The 23,033-nt window shown below is 33.8% G+C and overlaps 1 protein-coding gene across 1 annotated transcript; it reads left to right on the plus strand.

Moving 5' to 3' along the window:
- The first annotated feature begins 289 nt into the window (after positions 1-289).
- On the plus strand, positions 290-22,582 carry LOC117720648 (vomeronasal type-2 receptor 116-like). The gene is made up of 6 exons (XM_034519263.1): positions 290-495; positions 5,011-5,290; positions 5,676-6,482; positions 7,190-7,417; positions 7,857-7,980; positions 21,663-22,582. The coding sequence occupies exons 1-6, from the start codon at positions 290-292 to the stop codon at positions 22,580-22,582; spliced, it is 2,565 nt and encodes an 854-aa protein (XP_034375154.1).
- Positions 22,583-23,033: the final 451 nt, after the last annotated feature.

Raw genomic sequence — 23,033 nt, forward strand, 5'->3', positions numbered from 1 at the left:
ATGTAATTATAAGGATACATAGAAGAACAACATGACCAAAATTATTACTGCTATTTTTCACCTGGCCATAGTATCTCAGATGCAGAGCCCCAGGCTAGAGAGTGCTTCAGAATCCTCCAGAGGCATATAGTGAACTTAAGAGTAAATGCTGTGAGAAGTACATGTGTTCTTTAATCGTAACTACTGTAATAAAACTGACACTTGGATGTGTTCATGAAAATTTGATATGTGAGATTCTGCCCTCCTGATGTTTCATGCTGCATTTTGATCTGGCACCTATCTTGATGACATGGCAAAGATGTTTGTTTTGATTGTTGTCTTCTTGATTCTAAAGCTTTCCTTTCTTTTTTGCTATTTGAGTGACCCCAAGTGCTATTGGAGAATCAAAGATGCAGAAAATTATCTAGGAGATAAAGATGTTGATTGTTTCTTTTCCATTTATGCAGAGAAAGGTTATGTGAAGAATGATTACTTCGGTGAGAATCTAGACAAGCAGTAAGTGCATCTTTCATTTATGCGTAAATGCACATAAACCATTCCAGGGATGGTAAGAGCGTGATGAGACCCTATGTGCCTTCTGGCTGTTCTTCTCTAGAACATAACTAAAAATTGTTTTATGTTTCATGAATGATTATTTTGCTAATTAAGGGGCTTTTATAGTGTAGCTTGTTTATTGTCTTTTTTGAATCACAATCCAGTTAGATGCCAAATAAATAAATCACACAATTGCCCTTGATCTTAGAGACATTCCCTTTATTGGACAATATCCATCTTATGGTTTCATGTGATGCTAGTGTTTCCTGCATTGTTTGTGACTAACTGTTTAAGACATCTAGCAGTCCAGGTTAGTTGAGATTGATGGTCTTCCTATGGTGTTGCCCTTTTCTTAAGCTTCTTCCATCCTCTCCCTAATTCAACCACAGGGGTCCCTGTATTCAGTCCAATGGTTGGGTATAAGTATCTGCATGTGTCTCAGTCAGTTCCTTGTTGGGCCTCCCAGAGGACAGCCATGCTAGGCTCCTGTCTATAAGCACACCATAGCATCTATAATATTGTCAGGCCTTGGAGCCTCTTTTGAGATGGTGCCCAATTTGTTAGGTGACTGGATCTCCTTTTCCTCAGTCTTTTCTCAATTTTTGTCATTGCAGCTTTTTCAGACAGATACAGTTCAAGGTCATAGATTTTGAATGTGTGATTGCAACTCCATTTGTTCATGGTATACCCGGTCTTTCTAGGGAGGGTGGACTCTACAATCTCCTTCTACCCACTGATGGACATTTCATCTAAGGACCTTGTATATTGTTATTATTACGATTATAACACATGATCTCTCCAATACTTTTACCATAACTAGATATTGTGTTTTGTCCAATGCTTTTTTAGTATCTCACATGATCATGTGAATTTTTGAGTTTGTTTTTATGGTGAATTACATTAATGGATTTTCATATAGTGAACGCAATTTACATCCTGGAATACTTTTTAGGTTAACTCTCCTATAGTACCAATAAGTATTAGACCTGCACTAAATGATAGTTATTTTTCTTTTATGCACATCTACAGAGTTATTTACAATAAATCAGAGAATAATGCATAAATGCTTTCTTTTGTTTCTCATAATTACCCTACCTTATGTTAACATTTTTTTGGATTTTACTTATTTGCAGATACCATAGAATGAATTATCATCATATTTAATCCCTTCCAATAATTCTTCAGATTTATGCATTCCCCCATGCTATTATTTTCAATCTTTTAAAAAACCAATCAAGTCTACATTGCACTGCAGATATGCTTTTATATTTATTGCCTTCTATTATATGAGATTTATCTATTAAGGGAATACAGTTTTTAAAATATCTATTCTTTTTCCTTCAGCATCTTGTTTCATTCACCATCCCATTGCTTATATTAGTCCATGGTTTAATCATATGCTATGCACAAATAGATATGGAGTGCATTATTTCTCATATGTGTATATTGTTAGTTTATATGGAATAATAAGAGACAAATAACTAAATAGAGCTTTCAAGCTTGAAAATTTAAAATGTTATTGCACTTTTATGCTTAGAAGTCAGAGACATTGTGTTGCATTGAACAAGAAATATTCATCAGATAAACTCCAGGCTTTCCACAAATTAAAGAGAAATCTCACAATTGATAAATACTTACTAAGTAGATTATAAAATGTGACATCACTGATGATGGTAGGACAAAACCAACAATATTTTAAGAATGTAAAGCATTAATATTTTATATAGAAACCATTGACTATAAATGATTATATAATAAAATTTAATGTAAATTAAAGTATATGATTTGAAAAAAATTAAACACAAATTTTATTATAGCTAATCTGATTTAGATTGATATTTTTTTCTATTTTAGGTTTTGTAGATACATAATTTATGATCCATGTTTTCCAAGTGTGAATGCAATGTGTGTTTGTGTGTGTGTGTGTGTGTGTGTGTGTGTGTGTTTGTGTCCAAAACCACAATGAAGCTTAAAATATATAGAAAATTTCAAAGGGATTCCTAAATTTTGTACCCTCAACTTTTATCTTTTTATCAATTTATACCTGCCCTAATCCAAAATTTCCTTTCTGGTCCATACATGTGCATTTTAATTTTTAATATAATTGAGATTATATGCTCTGTGCCATATTATAGTTTTTACTAAGCATACTATTTTCCAAGTCTATCTAAATTTACAACATAAATCACATTTAGTTTCTATCATTGTTTATATAAAATACATTTTTAGAACAATATAATTAAATTGTGATTTTACCTCCCTTAACTCCTGAAAGATTATTTACTAATTACCTCCCATATGGACCCACATCATTCACTTCACCCATTAAAAATTTGACATACAAAGAATAGTAATAAAATAGGATAAACCAAATATTTCAGGTTGTAAAAATCATTCAATCCATCAGAATAGGAGCCCCTACAAAAACAAAAAAGTCAAGAGAAACACACTTACATACAAATAAATTAGACATATGCTTCTTTACAAACAAGAAGCCCATAAAAAGAATAGTTAAGAAGCTATAACATAAACACAAAAACCTATAAATTTCAAAAGTTAATCTCCTGACAAAATATAATAAGACAAAGAATTTCAAAAATATCACTGAGTTTATTTTATATTTTTCATGTACTTGGCATTCAGTATACCTTTGAAACTGTATCACCAGTGAGCTTTTTTATGCACAGTTGGGATACAAAATTTAGTGTTGATATTTGTTCACAATTATTGATGTAGATGTATTTTTATTCTGCATGTTGAAGCCATGCAGTTTGGCCAGTACCATTATTCAATACAGTTTATTTATTTTAGTACAGATTTCTGGATTTATTATAAAAAAAATCATGTGTTCAAAGCCGTGTGCTTGTTTTTAGGTCTTCAGTTACATTCTATTGATCAACCACCACCCCCTTTTGACCAATTTTATTAATAGAGAGGTGTGTAGTACAAACTGAGCTCAGAAGTGCTGATACTCCTACTAGTCATTTCATTATTTAAGATTGCTTGTAAACTAGTTTGTAATGAAAAGTTTATATTACTTAACATGTTAAACCTTCATACTTCAGCAACTGAAGAGGATTAATCAGAAAACTCAATTTTCAAAATGCTTGTCTGTCTCCAACACAAAATGGCTTTCATCTTAAACAGTATAGCACATTTCAGGTATTTCTGAATGGAAGAAAATACTCAATAAATAAAGGAATGAATAGAAAAAAATTGATTAAAAAGTAAGAAGTAGTAAATAATAAAGAAAATAAAAGTGTTAAGTCCATTCAAAACCAGATTCAGAGCTAAGAGTTATGTCCAGATGCATATTTACTGTAGTCACAAAGCATCACAGAAAATACAGAGGAGGCAAAAGCAAAAAAGCTCATGTACAATACACTGAAATGATATGTAAATGTTAAATAAGATTATCAAACTGTATAAAATATATCAAAGCAGACATATGCAGTTAAATATGTTTAATAAAAGAGAGAAACTAAAGTGAACATATTACTAACAGGACAAATCTATACAAATCTGAACCAATAGAACTCAAGGCCAGTTATGTAATAGCCAGTGATTGTAGAGAAAGAATGAAGTAGTACAGACTAAGTGTACAAATGAAGAAAGAGGAGCTCAACCAAAACAGGGAACTCTTGTAATTGTAACCAATTTTATATTACTCAGTTTTGTACAGCCTCAAATAGAAAATGAAAAGATATGAACTGTGTGGAATGAAGGAAAGAGTGTAAGTATTATTGTGGTATTCGCATTACCTATGAATTCTTTAGACTTTGCCAATTGTTGACCCAGAAAAATTAGGCAACCTATTCTTCATTCCAGTATGAAGGGTTATGATATTTTTTATTGCTGATTCTGTAAAGAAGTATAACATTCTAGATAGCAGATAATTCTTATTTTTTGACCCTTATATGTTAGGTACTAGAGTTATAAATTGAAGGCATGGGCAGATTCAGTGTTGGCTCAGAAATATTTTCATAGTCATGGATGAAACGTAGGTATTTCACCGTGTTCAAGAAAAACAAGATGGAACTATAGAAAAATTTTAAAATGACAGAATCTTGTTAATATAAAATTCATATTTTAAAAGACATTAATTAAACAATCACAAGAAAAATGCACATGGTGTCTAATTTCAGAACAAAGTTAAATAAGAGTTCAAAAGAAGATAATAGAAAACTGTAAATATATACATATGTACATATATATATACGTATCTATATAGATACATATATATATCAAGATTTCAAAACAGAAGTAAATAAAATTCAATTCATAAAATTAAAAAAAATTCAGATTTATAAATTATTTTGAACTCTTATGTCGAAATTTATCACACTAAGGAACTTTGTGAACATATAAATTGGTCACAAAAATTCAAGAATTCTTTGCTTAACACCCTATGGGATTTACTTAAGAATACCATAATTAAAACCCATATCCACCATAAATGGTGTGCTCTGTTTACAGGGTGACACCTAAGACCATCCACTTGATTTCCTCTGTTTATTTTGCCATTGAAGAAATCAATAGGAACTTTCATATTTTACCTAACATTTCTCTACTAGTTAAGATTGAATGTAACCTAATTGCGGATAATATAGAAAGAGTTTGGTCCATGAAGAAAAAAGAAATTATTCCTAATTACTACTGTAAAAATCAGAGGAGATATTTAGTTGTACTTACTGGACCTATATGGATAACATCTTACAAACTTGGACCAATGCTGTACTTCTCCAGAACTCCAGAGGTAAGTCACAGAGGCTTACATTTATTGAAATACTATCTTACCATAGTCTGCTTTTCTGAGTACCAAGGCTGATTCAAAGACAGAGAATTCAATTATATCTACTCTGATCTATTAAACATTAAAGTTAGACACTTTTTTGGCAAACACAACAGTTTAATGACAAAAAGGCAGGAGATACAACATAATGTGAAATGTTTTACCAGAAGATTTAGATTATCTGTACTTGTATAGCAATTCACAAGAAGTTTGATATGATTTTAATAACAAGATGAAGAATCAACACTTTTTCACTCTTCTATCATGTGCTCTAGAACATTTAGATCTTAGGGTGAGCCCTATGCATTCCATATTCTTCATAGAGATGTTTATGGTCAATATCTTTCAGATTTACTGTGGTTATTTTCATCTCCATCTAAGTGACCAGGAACAGTTTCCTCATCTCTACCAGATGTCTCCTAAGGACACGTCTCTACCACTAGCCATGGTGTCCCTAGCAGTTTACCTCAGATGGAACTGGGTAGGAGTGATCATTACAGATGATGACCATGGGATTCAATTTCTTTCTGAATTGAGAACAAGAATGGAAAGAAACACTGTCTGCTTAGCATTTGTCAACATTATCACATATGATGAGAAAATAAACCTTAAAATGATTCATAAATATTATGAACAAATCATAATGTCATCAGCAAAAGTTGTGATTGTCTATGGGGATAAAGATTCTCCTGTACAATTTAACTTCATACTATGGAAATATAAAAATATTCAGAGACTCTGGGTCACTGTGTCACAATTTGATGTGATCACAATGACAGGAGATTTCATGATTAACTCCATACATGGGACTCTTTTTTTTTCACATCAGCAGTCTGAGATGTCTGGTTTTAAACAATTTATACAGACAGTGCACCCTTCTAACTATAGTAATGACATTTCTTTGGCTAAACTGTGGTGGACTTATTTTAAGTGTTCTTTGCCACCACCTAATTGTAAAACACTGAAGAACTGTCCAACCAAAACCTTATTTAAGTGGTTTTTTGTGCCACCCCTTGGAATGTCTATGAGTGAAACATGCTACAACATGTACAATTCTGTGTATGCTGTAGCCCATTCACTTCATGAGATGTTTCTGCAACAAGTAGACACCTGTACAGTGAGTGATGGAAAGGTACCAGAATTTAACTCCTGGAAGGTAATAATTCTTACACTGAATGGCAAATATATCACAGAGATAACATTCATAAAGGGAATCATTAAGTCAAAATCCCTGTAAATAAGTAACTTTTATCCTAAATATATGTATTTCTATACTCTACCACTCCATAACAAGTATATCGTGTTAGTTTTATAATTTTTGTGACAGTTAACAATGACACCAGGTCAGGATTTTACAAACTATGCAATGAAAGATTCTCTGATATTTCAATCATACATGCATCTCATGATTGTGTCATTTGAAATTCTTTCTTATTAAATTAGTAATTGAAGTTATGAAAATAACATGTCTTTTATTTGAACAAATAATATCTAATTAATGTGTTGAATAAACCTCAAATAATTTCAAGTATTTTTCCATATTTTGAACAATTAAGCATTAATTTATTCTATCTTATGACCAAATAGCACTGTGGCAAAACAATGGATAATTTATCACTACTCTCCAAACATAAATTCATTTGTGCATATATTACAGCATAAAATACAGTGAAAAAAATGCTATTTCTAAAGCATAGTGAAACTTTAAATGTATATGAAATATATTTTACATTTTCAGCACTGAATACTTCTGATAAATGTGGCTTTTAGGAGTGGATAATGGATATGAATGACATTATAAACTTTTTAATTTTTGTAGTAATATGTATGAAAAGTTGAAATTAAATGACAAATTTGTTTTAGATGTTCTCTTTCCTGAAGACAATACAATTTGTAAACCCTGCTGGAGACCTAATAAACATGAACCAGAATAGAAAACTGGATACAGAGTATGACATTTTCTATATCATGGATTTTCTAAAACAATATGGACTTAAAATGAAAATAGGAAGATTTTTTGGTCATTTTCCAAATGGTGAACAACTGTTTGTGTCTGATGAAATGATAGAGTGGGCTACAAATATCAAGCAGGTAATTTAGTTTTAATTTTAATGCTTTACAGGAAGCAAAACTACCTAATATCAGGTCTACATTTTTTGTTGTGGAATCAAATTTTAACATTTTCTTATTACTGACTTCCACAATCCTAGGATCGCTCTGTTTCTATCTCTCTGTCTCTCTCTGTCTCTGTCACTCTATCTTCTCTCTCTCTCCCTTTCTCTCTCTCTTTCTCTCTCTCGATCAATTTGATCTCTCTCTTCCTCACACTCTTATAAGAGTTTCAGGATATAAAAATCACCATACATTCATAAAAGTTTTATCATTTTAAAACAAAACAATGTAATTTTACTTTATAAAATCATAGAGTGTGTAAAGGGATAATTTTCTTTGGCTTTCTCTTGTGATTCACTGTAGTGCTTGTCACATATGTTAAACTGTTTATTTCAATAATTTATCTGATTTTCTTCAGACACTAGTCTCCATATGTACTGTGCCTTGCACACCAGGATTCAGAAAATACTTTCAGGAGGGAAAGGCTGTCTGCTGTTTTGATTGTTACCGCTGCCCAGAAAATGAAATTTCCAACATGACAGGTAAGGGTATGTTTTCTCAAAGTAATAAAATTGCTTGTATCTCCAATATGTACATAGTTCTCAAAAGTTTTTTGTGGTAAGGGAAAAATAAATAAAAGTAAAAAAATATCAGTAGCACTTATTTGAAATAATAAACTCTGTGTCTTGGACTATATTTTTGATTCATAATTCTAGAAGCAATAAAAACCATATTCCTTCAGAGTATTAAAGATTATGCATTTTTATGTATGTAAATAGTTTCATATGATTTGTATGTGAAGATTATGAAGATTAAATACATGTCTGAAATTTTTCACTAGAATATTAACCAAATTTCAATACACAACCCAGAAACTACAGTATGAATTGAAAATACTGAGTGCTATGTACAAAAAATTAATAAAACTTTTATTGATACTAACAATGTTATAGGATATGTATCAAAATCAAATAAACAGTATAATTTCCTGACCTTTATGTTGGTTGAATTTAGGACACTAAAATAAATTTTATTAAATTTGCCTTGCTCATATACAGTTTTTTCTGTATTGTATATAGAGTCTTCTCTTATATAGTACATCCAGGCATGTTTCCAATCCCTCTATTCTTGACTTCCTTCCACATCCTTGTCTTCCAGTACAATTCTCCTTTTATTTTATGTTCATAAAAGTGTGGAAATCCAAAAAAAGATGGTCAAACAGAACAACATAAGATACAATAAGACAAGCCAATAGTCATCACGTCAAGGATGGATAAGGCAAATCAATAGGAGAAAATGAGTTTCAAGGGTCTACAAATAGTCAGAAATATACCTGCTCCCACTGTTAGGAGTCCCAAAGAAACTCAAGCTAACTGTCATATTATATATCCAGAAGTTGTGATCCAGACCAACATAGGCTTCTTGCTAATGCTTTAAATTTTGAGACTCTCATGTGAGAGTCCTGCCTAATTGAAATGCAAGAATACGATGAAGATATCTAATTTAGTCTCTGCATTCCTGGCTAAGGGTCTATACACCTGCTCTTATCTGCTACTTAGAAAAGCTTCTCTGGCAGGGCAGTGGTGGTGCATGCCTTTAATCCCAGCACTTGGGAGGCAGAGGCAGGTGGTTTTCTGAGTTTGAGGCCAGCCTGGTCTACAGAAGAGGTTTTTCCAGGACAGCCAGAGTTACACAGAGAAACCCTGTCACACACACACACACACACACACACACACACACAAAACACCAACAACAAAACAAGAAAAAGCTTCTCTGCTAATGCAAGGATAGGGCACTGATCTAACAATATAATAATAAATAATAATAATAATAATATAACAACAACAAAAAGAAAAACCTCTGCTGATGCAAGGGTAGGGCACTAATCTAACAATATAATAGTAAATAATAATAATATAATATATAATAAATATTATATATACATAAAACAGTACTATTTGGGATTTGCTAATTCTCTGGACTATCCATTGTCCAGGTTATGACCATCCAACTACGGTTGGACACCTTGTAGAGTGGGTATCAGGTTTAATGAGTCATTTGTTGGTCATTTCAACATGTTATGTTACCGTTGTGCAAGCACATCTTGTAACATGATTGTATTATAGGCGAAAGGTATAGAGAATATTGTAACATCTATGTTTATCTTTACATAGCCCGTATTAAAGACTTCTAGCCCATACCAACTACACCTTTCCATATTCAATAACCAGTGTTGAAGTTACCCTAAGCAGTGGGGCCATGCTATCAGGTTTGAGATGGTTATATTCTGACCAAGCTTCAACATGGATTGTTTACAGATTTTCTTGTCACCTTCTAAGTCAATAACTAACCAATTTTAACCCAGTACACCACTTTCCGGATTGCCAAAGAGCCAAACATTAGCCTCTGTAATCTCCACTAGTAGACATGTTCACTAGGGCCATCCTCATAAATTCCAAAATGTTTTTACTGTACTATATTTCTACATAGTCAAGCAAATAACTTCAAATTCCAGCTGTTCTCTCTTCACTCTCCTTCCATAGCTCACAACAGACCACTTGCTCTCCTGTCTTCTGCCCTCAACAACAAAATGGACTAATTCAATTTCTTCATCCTAGTAAGACTCATGCTCCTTTGCTCAAGACCTCTTTATTATCTAGCTTCTCTGGTTCAGTGCATTGTTTTTATTAATCAATTATTAACAACCAATATCACCTTTTAAATGAATGATACTACATCTATTTTCTAGATGTTGGTTATCTGACTCAGGATGACTTTTTCTAATTCCATCCATTTGTTAGAAAATACATGGTGCCATTTTGTTTTTAACAACTTACCAATACTATATTTTATAAATATATGCTATTTTATTATGCAGGCTTCAGTTGAAGTATATCTACTTGTTTTCATTTTCTGGTTATTTTTACTGTAGACACCAAAACATAGTTGAACAATTGTCCTTGTGGTTCATGGGAGTACAAGGCAAATATATAAGAATGATATAGGTGGGTTTGGCAATAGATCTATTTCCAGTTTTCTGAGAAATTGCCATATTTATTTCACGGTTGTTTAATACGTTTTTATTCCTATCAGCAATGGAGACATGTTCACTTTGTTCACCACATGCTTGCTTATATGAGCTATCACCTCTGTTATTGAACTTAGCCATTTGTCAGCTAAAGATGGAATCCCTAAATTGATTTGAATTGCCTTTCCATAATGGTTGAGGATGATGAAACTCTCTTTAAGTGTTTCACAGCCATTTGAGACTCCTCTCTTTACAATTCTCCATTTAATTATATATCTAAATTTTAAATATTATTTTTGTTACTTAGTTTCTGAAGTCATTCTATATTTTGGATATTAGGCTTCTTTTTAATGCAAAGGGGGAAATGTTTTACCAATACTTAGGCTGTGGTGTTTTTTAATTTTTGGTGTCCATTGCTTTAAAGAAGATGATCACTTATATAATGACCCATTATAGATTTGGTGTTTGTGCCTCGCCTCTCAGCCTTTTGTTCAGGACACAATGTCTTGTGTCATTGTATTCTTTTGAACATTCTCTTACACTTATGTACATTGGTCTAATCCTATGTTGAGGTCTTTGATGCAATTAGACAGGAGAATTGTGTATGGAGATAAATCTGGATCTATTTATAGTCTACATACAGACATCCAGTTTAACCAACACCATTTCTTAAAGATGCCTTTCCCCCAAGCAACACCTAAGTTTGTGTTTCTGGATTCTTTATGAAATACCAAGGGTCCATACGTTTGTAAATTTATCTCTCATCTTCAGTTTCATTCCATTGATTAATCTTCATAGTTTATGACAATAGCATGCAACTTTTACAACTATAGTTCTATGATACATCTTGAAATTAGAAATAGTGATTCATCAAGCAATTTCGTTATTTTTCAAGATTAGGAAATGTTCTATTAAGGTCTATAAAAATTTTTGTTGGCATTTAATCTTATTGGTTAAATACATATGTTGAAGTTGGAAGGTTGGCTATTATACTATGTTACTCAACTGATTTAAATCATTGCGAGATCTTTCTATCTTCTGATACTATTTAACTAACTTCCTTCAAACTTTTGTGGTTTATGTTTTTACTACAATACTTTCATTTGTTTAGTCATAATTTCCATAAGATATTTTACTTTATTTGAGTCTATTATGAAGTGTTTTTCTCTAATTTCTTCTTCAGTCAATTTTTCATGTATATATAGGGAACCTTCTAATTGTGTGTGTATGTGTGTGTGTTAGTCTTATATCCACCACTTTGCTGATAATTTTGATCAGTTTCCAGAGTTCTTTACAGGAATATTTAGAGTTACTTGCTAGCTACTCCCTAGCAAAAGCCAATACATATTTGTCTGGTATTTCCAGATGTACTTTCAGACTGTTTGTGATTATTCAAAATTTTGCTTCAGAAAACCCACCTGTAAGCTTACATTCAAAGATATGCTTGCCAAGATAGAAAGCCCCTCACTTGCTCCCCACATTCTATAAACCCTTATCTATCTGTGGCCTCAAGAGCTCCACCCTCCTGTCCCGCTGTGTCAGTGATAGTGGCAAGTATAAGCTCCATCTTGAATAAAGACCCTAGTGTGATTCCTGAAGAGGCACAACAGGAACAAGTTAGCATGACTGGTGGGACTCAGCAGGCAGAACAATTTCAGAGATGAGTTTTAACCTGAATGCTCCTCATGTAGTATGCTTGGTGCAGGTTTTAAATTTATTAATTTTTGTTGTGATCAATTATTTCATTAAACCAAATCTTGTTTGTTTCCCAAGAGTTTTAAAGGTTTCTGTCTCTAAGGTGTTGATGATGTCTTGTGTTAATCCACTGTGTCTTATAGGATGTATGAATTATTCCAATTTTCTTGTGTCTTTTCAGATTTGCTTTGTTCTTGAGTAGTTTAATTTGGAGGAAATTCTGGGAGTTGCTGAAAAAACAAGTATATATTCTTAAAGATTGAGGTAGAATGTTCTATAAATTTTTTTAATTAATTTGATTCATAACATCAGTTAGCACCAGTAATAATTTGTTTTAGTCTCAATGACATTTCCACTGTGGAGAGTAGGGAGTTTAAGAATCCTACCATCAGTATGTGATAATTCTTGCATGATTTAATCAGTATTGTTGTTTCCTTTACAAAGGGTACTGTCCTTTTATTTGTAGCATAGATATCAGTAGTTGACATGTTACCTTGATTATTTTCCTTTGTTCAGTACTTATTGTCATTCTTCATCTCTTTTGATTAATATTTGCTTGATATCAATTTTGTTAGATATCAACATCTGTATAACAGGTTGTCTTTCAGGTCAATTTTCTTGGAATGCTTTCTTCAAGCCTTTACCCTGAGGCAATGATACTATGTACTTTTGATGTTAAGGTGTATTTCTTGCATGGATCGAAAGGATGAGTCATGTTTGTATTCATTTTATTTGTTTGTGTCTTAACATGGGCAAATTAAGACAATTAATATTGAGTTATATCAAAGGCCAATTATTGTTAGTTGCAGTTTGTGTGTGTGTCAGTGTGTGTGTGTGTATGTGTGGTTGTGGGGCTTAGGACTGGAAGTGGTAGTTATGGTGACAGTAGAGATATTTGTGAGTGTGCAGGTATGTGTGGGGGTGGGTTTATCGTTGCTCATGGTTTCAGTATTTTGCTTTGGTGATGTGAGATTATTTATTTTTTAAATTTTCATGAAGTAGTTAACCTCCTTCATTTGAATTTTTCCTTCTAGTGCTTATGTATGGCTATATTTGTTGGTAGATATTGTTTAAATTTAAACCTATGATGAAATATCTTATTTTCTCCCTTTAATATAATTGAATGCTTTGCTGAGTATCGTAATCTGGACTGGCATCTGTAGTCTTTTAGAGTCTGAAAATCTTCTTTACAAATGCTTCTGGCTTTTAGAATCTAAGAACTCAGGCATACTTCTAAGACTTTTGATATAATATGTTATTTAATCTACTGGCTTTACAGCTTTTAACATTTTTGTCTTCTATATATTTGGTGTTTTGGTTATTATGTAGCAATGGGACTTATATTTCTGAGAAATCTATTTAGTGTTTTGCATGCTTTTTGTGCCTTTATATTCATCTTTTTAGAGTAGAAATATTTTCTTCAATTATTTTATTAAAAATATTTTATGGAACTTACAATTGTCATGCTCCTTCCTATGTTCCTATTATGCCTAGATCTTTGCTTTTCATTGAATAACAGATTTGCTGAAAATTTTCTGCTGTGTTTTTTTTTTTATATGTAACAATATCTTTGACCAGTTTATGCATTTTCCTATTATGCCTTCAATGTGTGAGACCCACCTTTCTATCTTTGGTATTTTATTTTTAAAGCTTGTCTCTATAGTTCCTGTTTGCATTCCCCAATTATTATATCCAGTCTCCAGACCACCCTCCTTCAGTTTCTGTCCCACACTTTGTCTCCATATTTGCTCCCATGAGTATTTTGTTACTCCTTTTAAGAAGGACTGAAGTACCCACTTTGGTCTTATTTCTTCATGAGCTTAATGTGGTCTGCAAGTTGCATGTTGGGTATTGTGAGCTTCTGGGCTAATATACAATTATCAATAGGTGAATACCATGTGTGTTCCTTTGTGATTGGGTTACCTCACTCAGGATGATATTTTCTAGTTCCATCCATTTACCTAAGAATTTCTTGGAGTCATTGTTTTTAATAGTTGAGTAATACTCCATTGTGTAAAAGTGCCACATTTTCTGTATCCATTCCTCTGTTGAATGGCATTCTTTCCAGGTTCTGGCTATTATAAATAAGACTGCTATGAGTATAGTGGAGCATATGTCCTTGTTATATGTTGGAGAATCTTCTAGGTGTATGCCCAAGGGTGAAATAGCTGTGTCCTCAGGTAATGCTATGCTCATTTTTCTGAGGAACCGCCAGAATAATTTCCAGAGTGGGTGCACCAGCCTGCATTCCCACAAACAAAGGAGAAGTGTTCCTATTTCTCAACATCCTTTCTAGCCTCTGCTATCACCTGAGATTTTGAACTTAGCCTTCCTGACTGGTGTGAGGTGGAATCTCAGGGTTGTTTGAATTTGCATTTCCCTGATGACTAAGGATGCTAAACATTTTTTTTAGGTACTTATAGGTCATTCAAATTTTCTCAGTTGAGAATTCCTTGTTCAGCTCTGGACCCCATTTTTAATCGGGTTATTTGGGTGTCTGGAGTCTAAATTTTGAGTCCTTTGTATATATTGGTTGTTAGCTCTTTATCGGATGTGGGATTGGTAAAGACCTTTTCCCAATCTGTTGGTTGCCATTTTGTCCTATTGACAGTGTCCTTTGCCTTACAGAAGCTTTGCAATTTTATGAGGTCCCATTTGTTAATTCTTGCTCTTAGAGCATAAGTCATTGGTGTTATATTCAGGAACCTTCTCCTGTGCCTAGGTATTCGAGGTTCTTCCCCACCTTCTCTGCAATAGAATTCTCAGAAACCAAATCCAAGAACAAATCAAAACAGTCATTCATTATGATCAAGTAGGTTTTATTCCAGGAATGCAAGGATGATTCAGTAATCAAAATTCCATCAATGTAATTCACTATATAAACAAAGTAAAAAAAATCCACATGATCATTGCACCAGAGGCTTAGAAATCATATGATAAAATTCAACATCCTTTTGTGGTAAGTCTTGAAAAGATCAGAAACTCAAGGCCCATACCTATACATAGTAAAAGCAAAATACAGGAAACCAGCAGCCAAAATCAAATTAAGTGAAGAGAAACATGAAACAATTCCACTAAAATCAGGGACTAAACAAGGCTGACCATTCTCTCCCTATCTATTTAATATACAACTGGAAGTCCTACTCAGAGCAATTAGACAACAAAAAGAAATTAAAGGGATGCAAATAGGAAAGGAAGAAGTCAAAATGTCACTATTTGCAGATGATATGATAGTATACTTAAGTGACCCCAGAACTTCTACCAGAGAACTCCTAAACCTGATAAAGAACTTCAGCAGAGTGTCTGGATATAAAATTATCTCAAATAAATCAGTAGCTTTCCTGTACTGAAAAGATAAACAGGCTGAGAAAGAAATTAGGAAAATGACACCCTTCACAATAGTCACAAATAGTATAAAATATCCTGGTGTGAATCTGACCAAGCAAGTGAAAGTTCTGTAAGACAAGAACTTCAAGCCTGTAAAGAAAGAAATCGAAGAAGATCTAAGAAGATGGAAAGATCTCCCATGCTCATGGATTGGCAGGATTAATATAGTAAAAATTACCATCTTGCCTAAAGCAATCTACAGATTCTGTGCAATCCCCATTAAAAGCAATTCTTCATAAAGTTAGAAAGAGAAACTCTCAAATTCATTGGGAATACCAAAAATCAGAATGGTGAAATGTATTCTCAACAATAAAAGAACTTCTAACCTCAAGCTGTACTACAGAGCAATAGTGATAAAATCTGCATGGTATTGGTACAGAGACAGGCAGAAAGATCAATGGAATAGAATTGAAGACACAGAAATGAACCCACAGACTTATGGTCACTTGATCTTTGACAAAGGAGCTAAAAATGTCCAGTGGAAAGAGGATACCATTTTCAACAAATGGTGCTGGTTCAACTGGAGAACAACATGTAAAAGAATGCAAATTGATCCATTCTTATCTCCTTGTACAAAGCTCTAGTCCAAGTGGATAAAGGACCTTCACATAAAACCAGATACACTGGAGCTTTTCTTTCCTTGAATTCCTACATTCTTACACACTTCTGTGCATTCTTCTTTCACTCTCACACATACTCTTTACACACATGTCACATATACCACATATCCTCTCCTTTCATTCACACACACACTCTCCATACACACCTGACATTCTCTCTTCACTCACTCTTCATATGCTCTTCTCATGCTATATACATGCTGTCTCCATTCATCCTCTCTCTCAGTCTCTCACTCACTTTCTCTTACCACAATCACCTCATATGCTTCTTTGGCTTTCTCTTGCCCAGTTTTTATTGATACTGCAAAACTAGGTAGAAAATAAGACATTGTATAATCATTGACAAATCAAACTCAAAAGTATAACCACATCCCACAAAGAATTAAGAATTACAATTGTTCCTCAAAGTTTCAAGCTTCCTAGTCCCAATCCTGTTGCCAATAATAATAATAATTTCAAACTTTTCATTATTTAAACTTTAACATTTAACTTATTACATTTTAGGGCTCAGAGCTCCAAGGTCAGCTACTTGCATTTTTCTGTGAAGCTCTAATGATTAATGACATGGGCAAAGCTGCCAGGCAGTGGCCACAAAGAATCAAGTTAACCCATAACTCAGTATTTCCGCTAGCTTTCTTTTTCTGTACATTGTACCCAATGACTCTCCTAAGAATCCCAGTGTTTTGACTTAGTTTTTCTAGTATATGATTTTACATATTCTGTGTTTGCTGATTTAGGAACCACTCTTAAATGTTGTGCAAAACTTCTCAGAACATAAATTGGTTTTTTTCTTTCTCAGGGTTCCAATGTTGGCTCTAGTTCATTTTCTAATAATTTCTTCAAACTTTCTTTGCAAGTCAAGCAATAATCTGGAACTACCATTGTGTAGTTATTGGGTTGCTTCCAAGGTGAGAACACACAGCATGCACCTGGGCCATTAGGACTGTGCTGTGCTGTGCCCCATGACTCAATTTTTAATTGTTTAAGAATCATTACATCAAGGTACATCTAGTTTCACACAATTCACCAGAGCAGAATAAATACAAAGTAAGAAAGTCAGATATAATAGAATAATTATGCACATCAAGTCCAACTGAAAAACAGTCACACACAAATGAAATCTATACAACTGTTGTCCAGGGCCAAGGTTAAAAAAAAAAAATGGGAACAACTGTTTTCTTACAAAGAGCTGCCACAGGCTACTGAGACATCTCCATTCTGTCCTACTGCAGGCAGTCCCTTATTTCATATGGAGGGTTCCTGGAGGGATGTGTCTTCTGCTTCTCAGGGTCCCAGACACCATCCAATTTTACAAGGAGCTGCCATGGCTTTCTGAAATATCTCCATCCTTTCCTACTGCAGGCAGTTCCTGTCACTGTATACTGTCCGAAGCAAGATTGCTCTCCCTAACAGATTCCTCAATCCTTCCCCTATTTCAAACATAAGAGTTCTTGATTTCTTTATCAAGAACTTTTTTCAGAAGCGACTGCCTCTGTCTCAGTAAGCTGCTTCTAGGTTCTCTCAGAGGACAGTCATGCCAGGCTCCCATGTATAAGCACATCATAGCACCAGTAATAGTGTGAGGTCTTGGTTCCTCTCATTCCATGAAACACATCCCAATTTGGGCTTGTCATTGGACTGTTTTTCCAACAGTCTCTTCTCCATTTTTGTCAGTGCAATTCTATTACACAGTAAAAATTCTGAGTCAGAAATTTTGACTGTGGATTAGTAGCATTGTCTCCACCTGAGGCCCTGTCTATCTACTAACGGTGGACTTTTTGAATTCCTTCTCCCCAATGCTAGCCATTTTTGCTAAAGTTACACCCAATGAGTCCTGATAGTCTCTCACCTCCTAAGTGTCTGGTACTTTTTAGAAAGTCCCCCACAGATGCCCTCCAGGCTACTTATTTCATTTCATAGTATTTGGATGGTGAGCTTCTTTTCTGGCTCCCATATCTGATCCTCTTCTTGTTTCTACCTTTCCCTCCCCTTTCCTATCCAGTTCCCTCCCAAACTCTGCCTCTCCTGTGATTATTTACTCCCCCACTTCTAAGTGAAATTGAAACATATGCACTTGGTCATTTCTGCTTGTTGCATTTCTTATGGCCTGTGGGTTGTTTCCTAGGTTTGCTGTACTTTTTGACTAATATCCACATAACAGTGAGTATATTCCATATGTGTTCCTTTGTGTCTCACTTATCTCACTCAGGATAATATTTCTAGTTCCATCCATTTGACTGCAAAATTCATGATGTTCTCATTTTTAATAGCAAAAGAGTATTACATTGTGTAAAAAACCAACATTATCTGTATCCATTCTTTGTTTGAGGGTCATCTGGGTTTTTTCCAGCATTTGGCTATTACAAATAAGGCTACTATGAACCTCATAGAGCACATGTCCCTGTGATATGGTGTGGCATATATTGGGTATATGCCCAAGAGTAGCTTATGTAGGTCTTCAGGTAGAACTATTTCCAATTTTCTGAGGAACCACCAGATTGATATCCAAAGGGGTTCTACCAGTTTGTGATCCTGTCAGAAAAGGAAGAATGTTCCTCTTTCTCCACATTCTTGCCAGAATGTATTGTCATTCAAGTTTTTGTTCTTAGCCATTCTGATTGGTTGAGGTAGAATCTCAGGGTCAGTGTTGATTTGATTTGCATTTCCCTGATGACTAAGTACTTTGAACATTTCTTTAATTGCTTTTAGGCCATTCAAGAGTCTTCTGTTGTGGAATATTCATTTAGTTCTGTACCCCATTTTATAACTGGGTTATTTGGTACTTTGGAGTTTACCTTCTTCATTTCTTTATATATTTTGGATATTAGCCTCTGGTCAGATTGAGAGTAAGTAAAGAATTTTTTTCTGATCAGTAGGTTGGCAAATTTTGCAATTGATGGTGTATTTTGCCTTACAGAAGCTTTCATGTGGTCCCCTTTATCAATTCTTGATCATAGAGCCTGAGCCATTGGTGTTCTATTCAGGAAATTTTCTTCTGTGCCAGTGAGTTCAAGGCTCTTTACAACTTTCTTTTCTATTAGATCAGTGTATCTGGTTTTAGGTTAAGGTCTTGATCTACTTTAACTTGAAATTTGTGCAAGAGGATTAATATTGACCTACTTTCGTTCTTCTGTATAAAGACCACCAGTTAGACCAGCATCTTTTAATTTTTTCCAGTGTAGTTTTGGCTTCTTTGTCAAAGACCAAGTGTCTGTTGGTGTATGGGTTTATTTCTGGGTTTTTCACTTTATTCAGTTGATCATTCTGTCTGTCTCTGTACTAGTACCACACTGTTTTAATACTATTGCTCTGTTGTACAGTCTAAGATCAGGGATGGTGATTTTCCCTAGATGTTGTTTTATTGTTGAGAATTGTTTTGGCTGTCCTGGCTATTTTTGTTTTTTTCTTATGCAGTGGAAAATTGCTCCTTCCATATCTCTAAAAAATTGTGTTGGAATTTCAATGGAGGTTGCATTGAATCTGTAGATTTTTCTTGGTAAGGAGTCCACTTTTACTATGTTAATCCTACTACTGCATGAGCAAAGGAGATCTTTACATCCTTTGAGGTCTTCCCCAATTTCTTATTCCAGGTGTTTGAAGTTCTTGTCAGAGAGAACTTTCACTTGCTTGGCAATAGACAAGCCAAAATATTTGTAGAATTTATGGCTATTATGAAGGGTGCTGTTTCCCTAATTTCTTTCTCAGACTGTTTATCATTTGTATAAAGAAAGGCTACTGATTTGTTTGAGTTAATTTTATACCCTGCCACCTTGCTGAAATTGTTCATCTGCCATATGAGTTCTCTGGTGGAATTTTGGGGGTCAGTTACATATACTATCATATCATCTGAAAGTATCTTGGTTACTTCCTTAACAATTTGTATCTCCTGATTGCCTTTGGTGGTGTCTGATTGTCTTTTGGTGGCTCTAGCAAGAACTTTAAGTACTATATTTAGTACTATATTTAAGAAATATGAGGAAAGTAGGAAAACTTCTTTATTATTTTTAGGTGAGTAATATATTGGAGTATTTGAATACTTCTACTCATCCATTTAGATAACACTGTTCAGAAAAATCAAGGAGGAAATAGAAAATGAGCCCAAATGTACACCATTGAATGAAAAGACTCAATAGTAGTAAAAGAACACCACTTTTCACTTTGATCTATTAGCTTAATTTGATTGAAAAAACTGAATATACTATTATGTAAACTACCAGTATACAAATGGAAGGAATCTCAAAAAGTCTAACTCCCAAACTCCCCTCCTTACACATTTTCAAATTTATGGCATTTTATTAAGTGGTCTTTTTCTGTGTCTCTCTCTTTCTCTCTCTCCCTCTCTGTCACACACACACATATAGACATACATACAAACACATATACACATATGTATATATATATATATATATATATATATATACATACATATATATATATATTTCTATGTACAAACACATCACTCTATATATTACTTGTATGTACACATTGACTATACTGTTCTTATCCAATTATAATTAATTAGTATATGCTTCTCAGTGAAAATATTTTAAATCACTCTCTATATTCCCTTGTTATCTATAATTCTATTTATAAGATATCTATATATCTCTAAATAGAATTATGCATGAAGTTCCTTCTCTACTCCAGTGTGTCAGGTTGTTTTGTTTTTATTTTAAGTCAGCTCAGGGTTAAGAAGCCCTTTGTGGTGAGATGTTTATGGGTGTTACTTGTGACCTTTTTAGAAAATACACACTTATATAAAACTCTCTTGTCCTTGAGCTCTTATGTTCTTTAAACCCTTTCATCTTAATTTTCAAGTCCTAACTGAGTAACAGATTTTATAGAGGTATCCATTGGACTGAACTCCAAAACTCTAAATTTTTTTGACTATGGTGTTATCTAACTATGTCTGTCTCTTTAAAAGGTAAGTTTCCACAATGAATGATAAGGGATATAAATATTTGTGTGTGTAAGAAAAAATATTTCAAAGAGAGTCTGTATTCTAATGGTTTAAAAAAATTTGACTGTAAATTCTTTTCTAAGACATGGAATAGTACATTTTATATGCCTAAATATCTGCTTGAGAATGCATGTAGGGCCACACTTTTTCCTGATACATAGATGCACTGACATGACACATCGCCTTCAAAGTTCTTCTTTTACAAAATATACAATTATAGTGAAAAAAGTGTGATGCTATGAGTGATCAATCTAAAACATACTATTGTGGAAACAAAAATTATGCAAAACAGTTTTGTTTTTGAAAAATACAATAAATATCTTGAATATATTAAATAAATATGAAGAGATGCTTGCATAAAGATTAGAAGCAACGAAAATTAGGATCACATCTTATGAAGCTCCCATATTTAAATTTGCTTCTAGCACAAGAAGTTAGTCTACGTTAGTTATGAATTTCTAAAGTGTAAGATTACTGTATCTTGTGATTATTCTAGAAAACCTAAATATGAAAATACTTTCCTTCCTATATTAGGCATGGATCAATGTGTGAAGTGTCCAGAGGATGAGTATGCCAACTCAGATCGAACTAAATGCCTCAAAAAGGTTGTGACCTTTTTGGATTATGGAGAACCCTTGGGAATGGTTCTGGCTGGCTTGGCTCTGTGCTTCTCTGCTCTTTCAGCTGTTGTCCTCTGTGTCTTTTTAAAACACCGAGACACTCCCATAGTCAAGGCCAATAATGAAACTCTCAGTTATGTCCTACTCATTTCTCTCTTATTTTGTTCTGTCTCTTCTGTGCTCTACATTGGTCATCCCAGTATGGCCAGCTGCATCCTACAGCAGACCACATTTGCTATTGTGTTCACTGTGTCTGTCTCTAGTATCTTAGCCAAGACAATTACTGTAGTACTAGCATTTAAGATCACTGTTCCAGGAAAAAGACTGAGGTGGCTGCTGCTTTCAGGTGCAACTAATTACATAGTTCCCATGTGCACCATCATCCAAATGATTCTCTGTGGAATCTGGCTGGGAGCTTCTCCTCCATTTGTTGATGCTGATCTACACATGATACATGGATACATCATCATTGTTTGTAACAAGGGTTCAGTGATTGCTTTTTACTGTGTCCTGGGATACATGGGCTCACTGGCTCTAGCCAGTTTCACTGTAGCTTTCCTGGCCAGGAATCTGCCTGACACATTCAATGAGGCCAAGCTCCTGACATTCAGCATGCTGGTGTTCTGCAGTGTCTGGGTCACCTTCCTCCCTGTCTACCACAGCACTAAGGGCAAGGCTATGGTTGCTGTGGAGGTCTTCTGTGTCTTGGCCTCCAGCGCAGGGATGCTTGTTTGCATATTTGTGCCAAAGTGCTACATGATTTTGTTGAGACCACAAATCAATTCTATTCACGAGTTTAGAAAAATGCACTCTAAAGCTAAAAGTATCAGTTGAATTTAACTGCTTATATAGTACTCCGAACATATCCACATGATCAGCACATTCTTTCTATGTATTATGATATTATATGCTTTTCTACCATTAAAAATTATAGAAAACAATCTGGATAATAAAATTTGTGATGATTATATCAGTCTATTGGCTTAAAATATGTAATCAGGCACTTTTGTACTTTTAATGCTGGTATGGTTTTATCATTAAAACATATAATATCGGAAAATTATTACTTAGCTATAAAAATTATTTAATTTGACACATATTTTAGTATAAATTTTATGTTATTTTTAGATCCTAAAAAAAAGTTGCCATGTATATTGATTATATACAATGTGTATATTGTCATATAGATTTAATAAAGAAAACTTATCGTTTCATCTAGAACTGCAAAGAAATCTAAATACACAATTAAAATTTTCTATGTGAATTGACTATGTGAGATTATATG

The sequence above is a fragment of the Arvicanthis niloticus genome, chromosome 1 (genome assembly GCF_011762505.2).
Source record: "Arvicanthis niloticus isolate mArvNil1 chromosome 1, mArvNil1.pat.X, whole genome shotgun sequence".
In the NCBI taxonomy this organism is placed as follows: Eukaryota; Metazoa; Chordata; class Mammalia; order Rodentia; family Muridae; genus Arvicanthis; species Arvicanthis niloticus.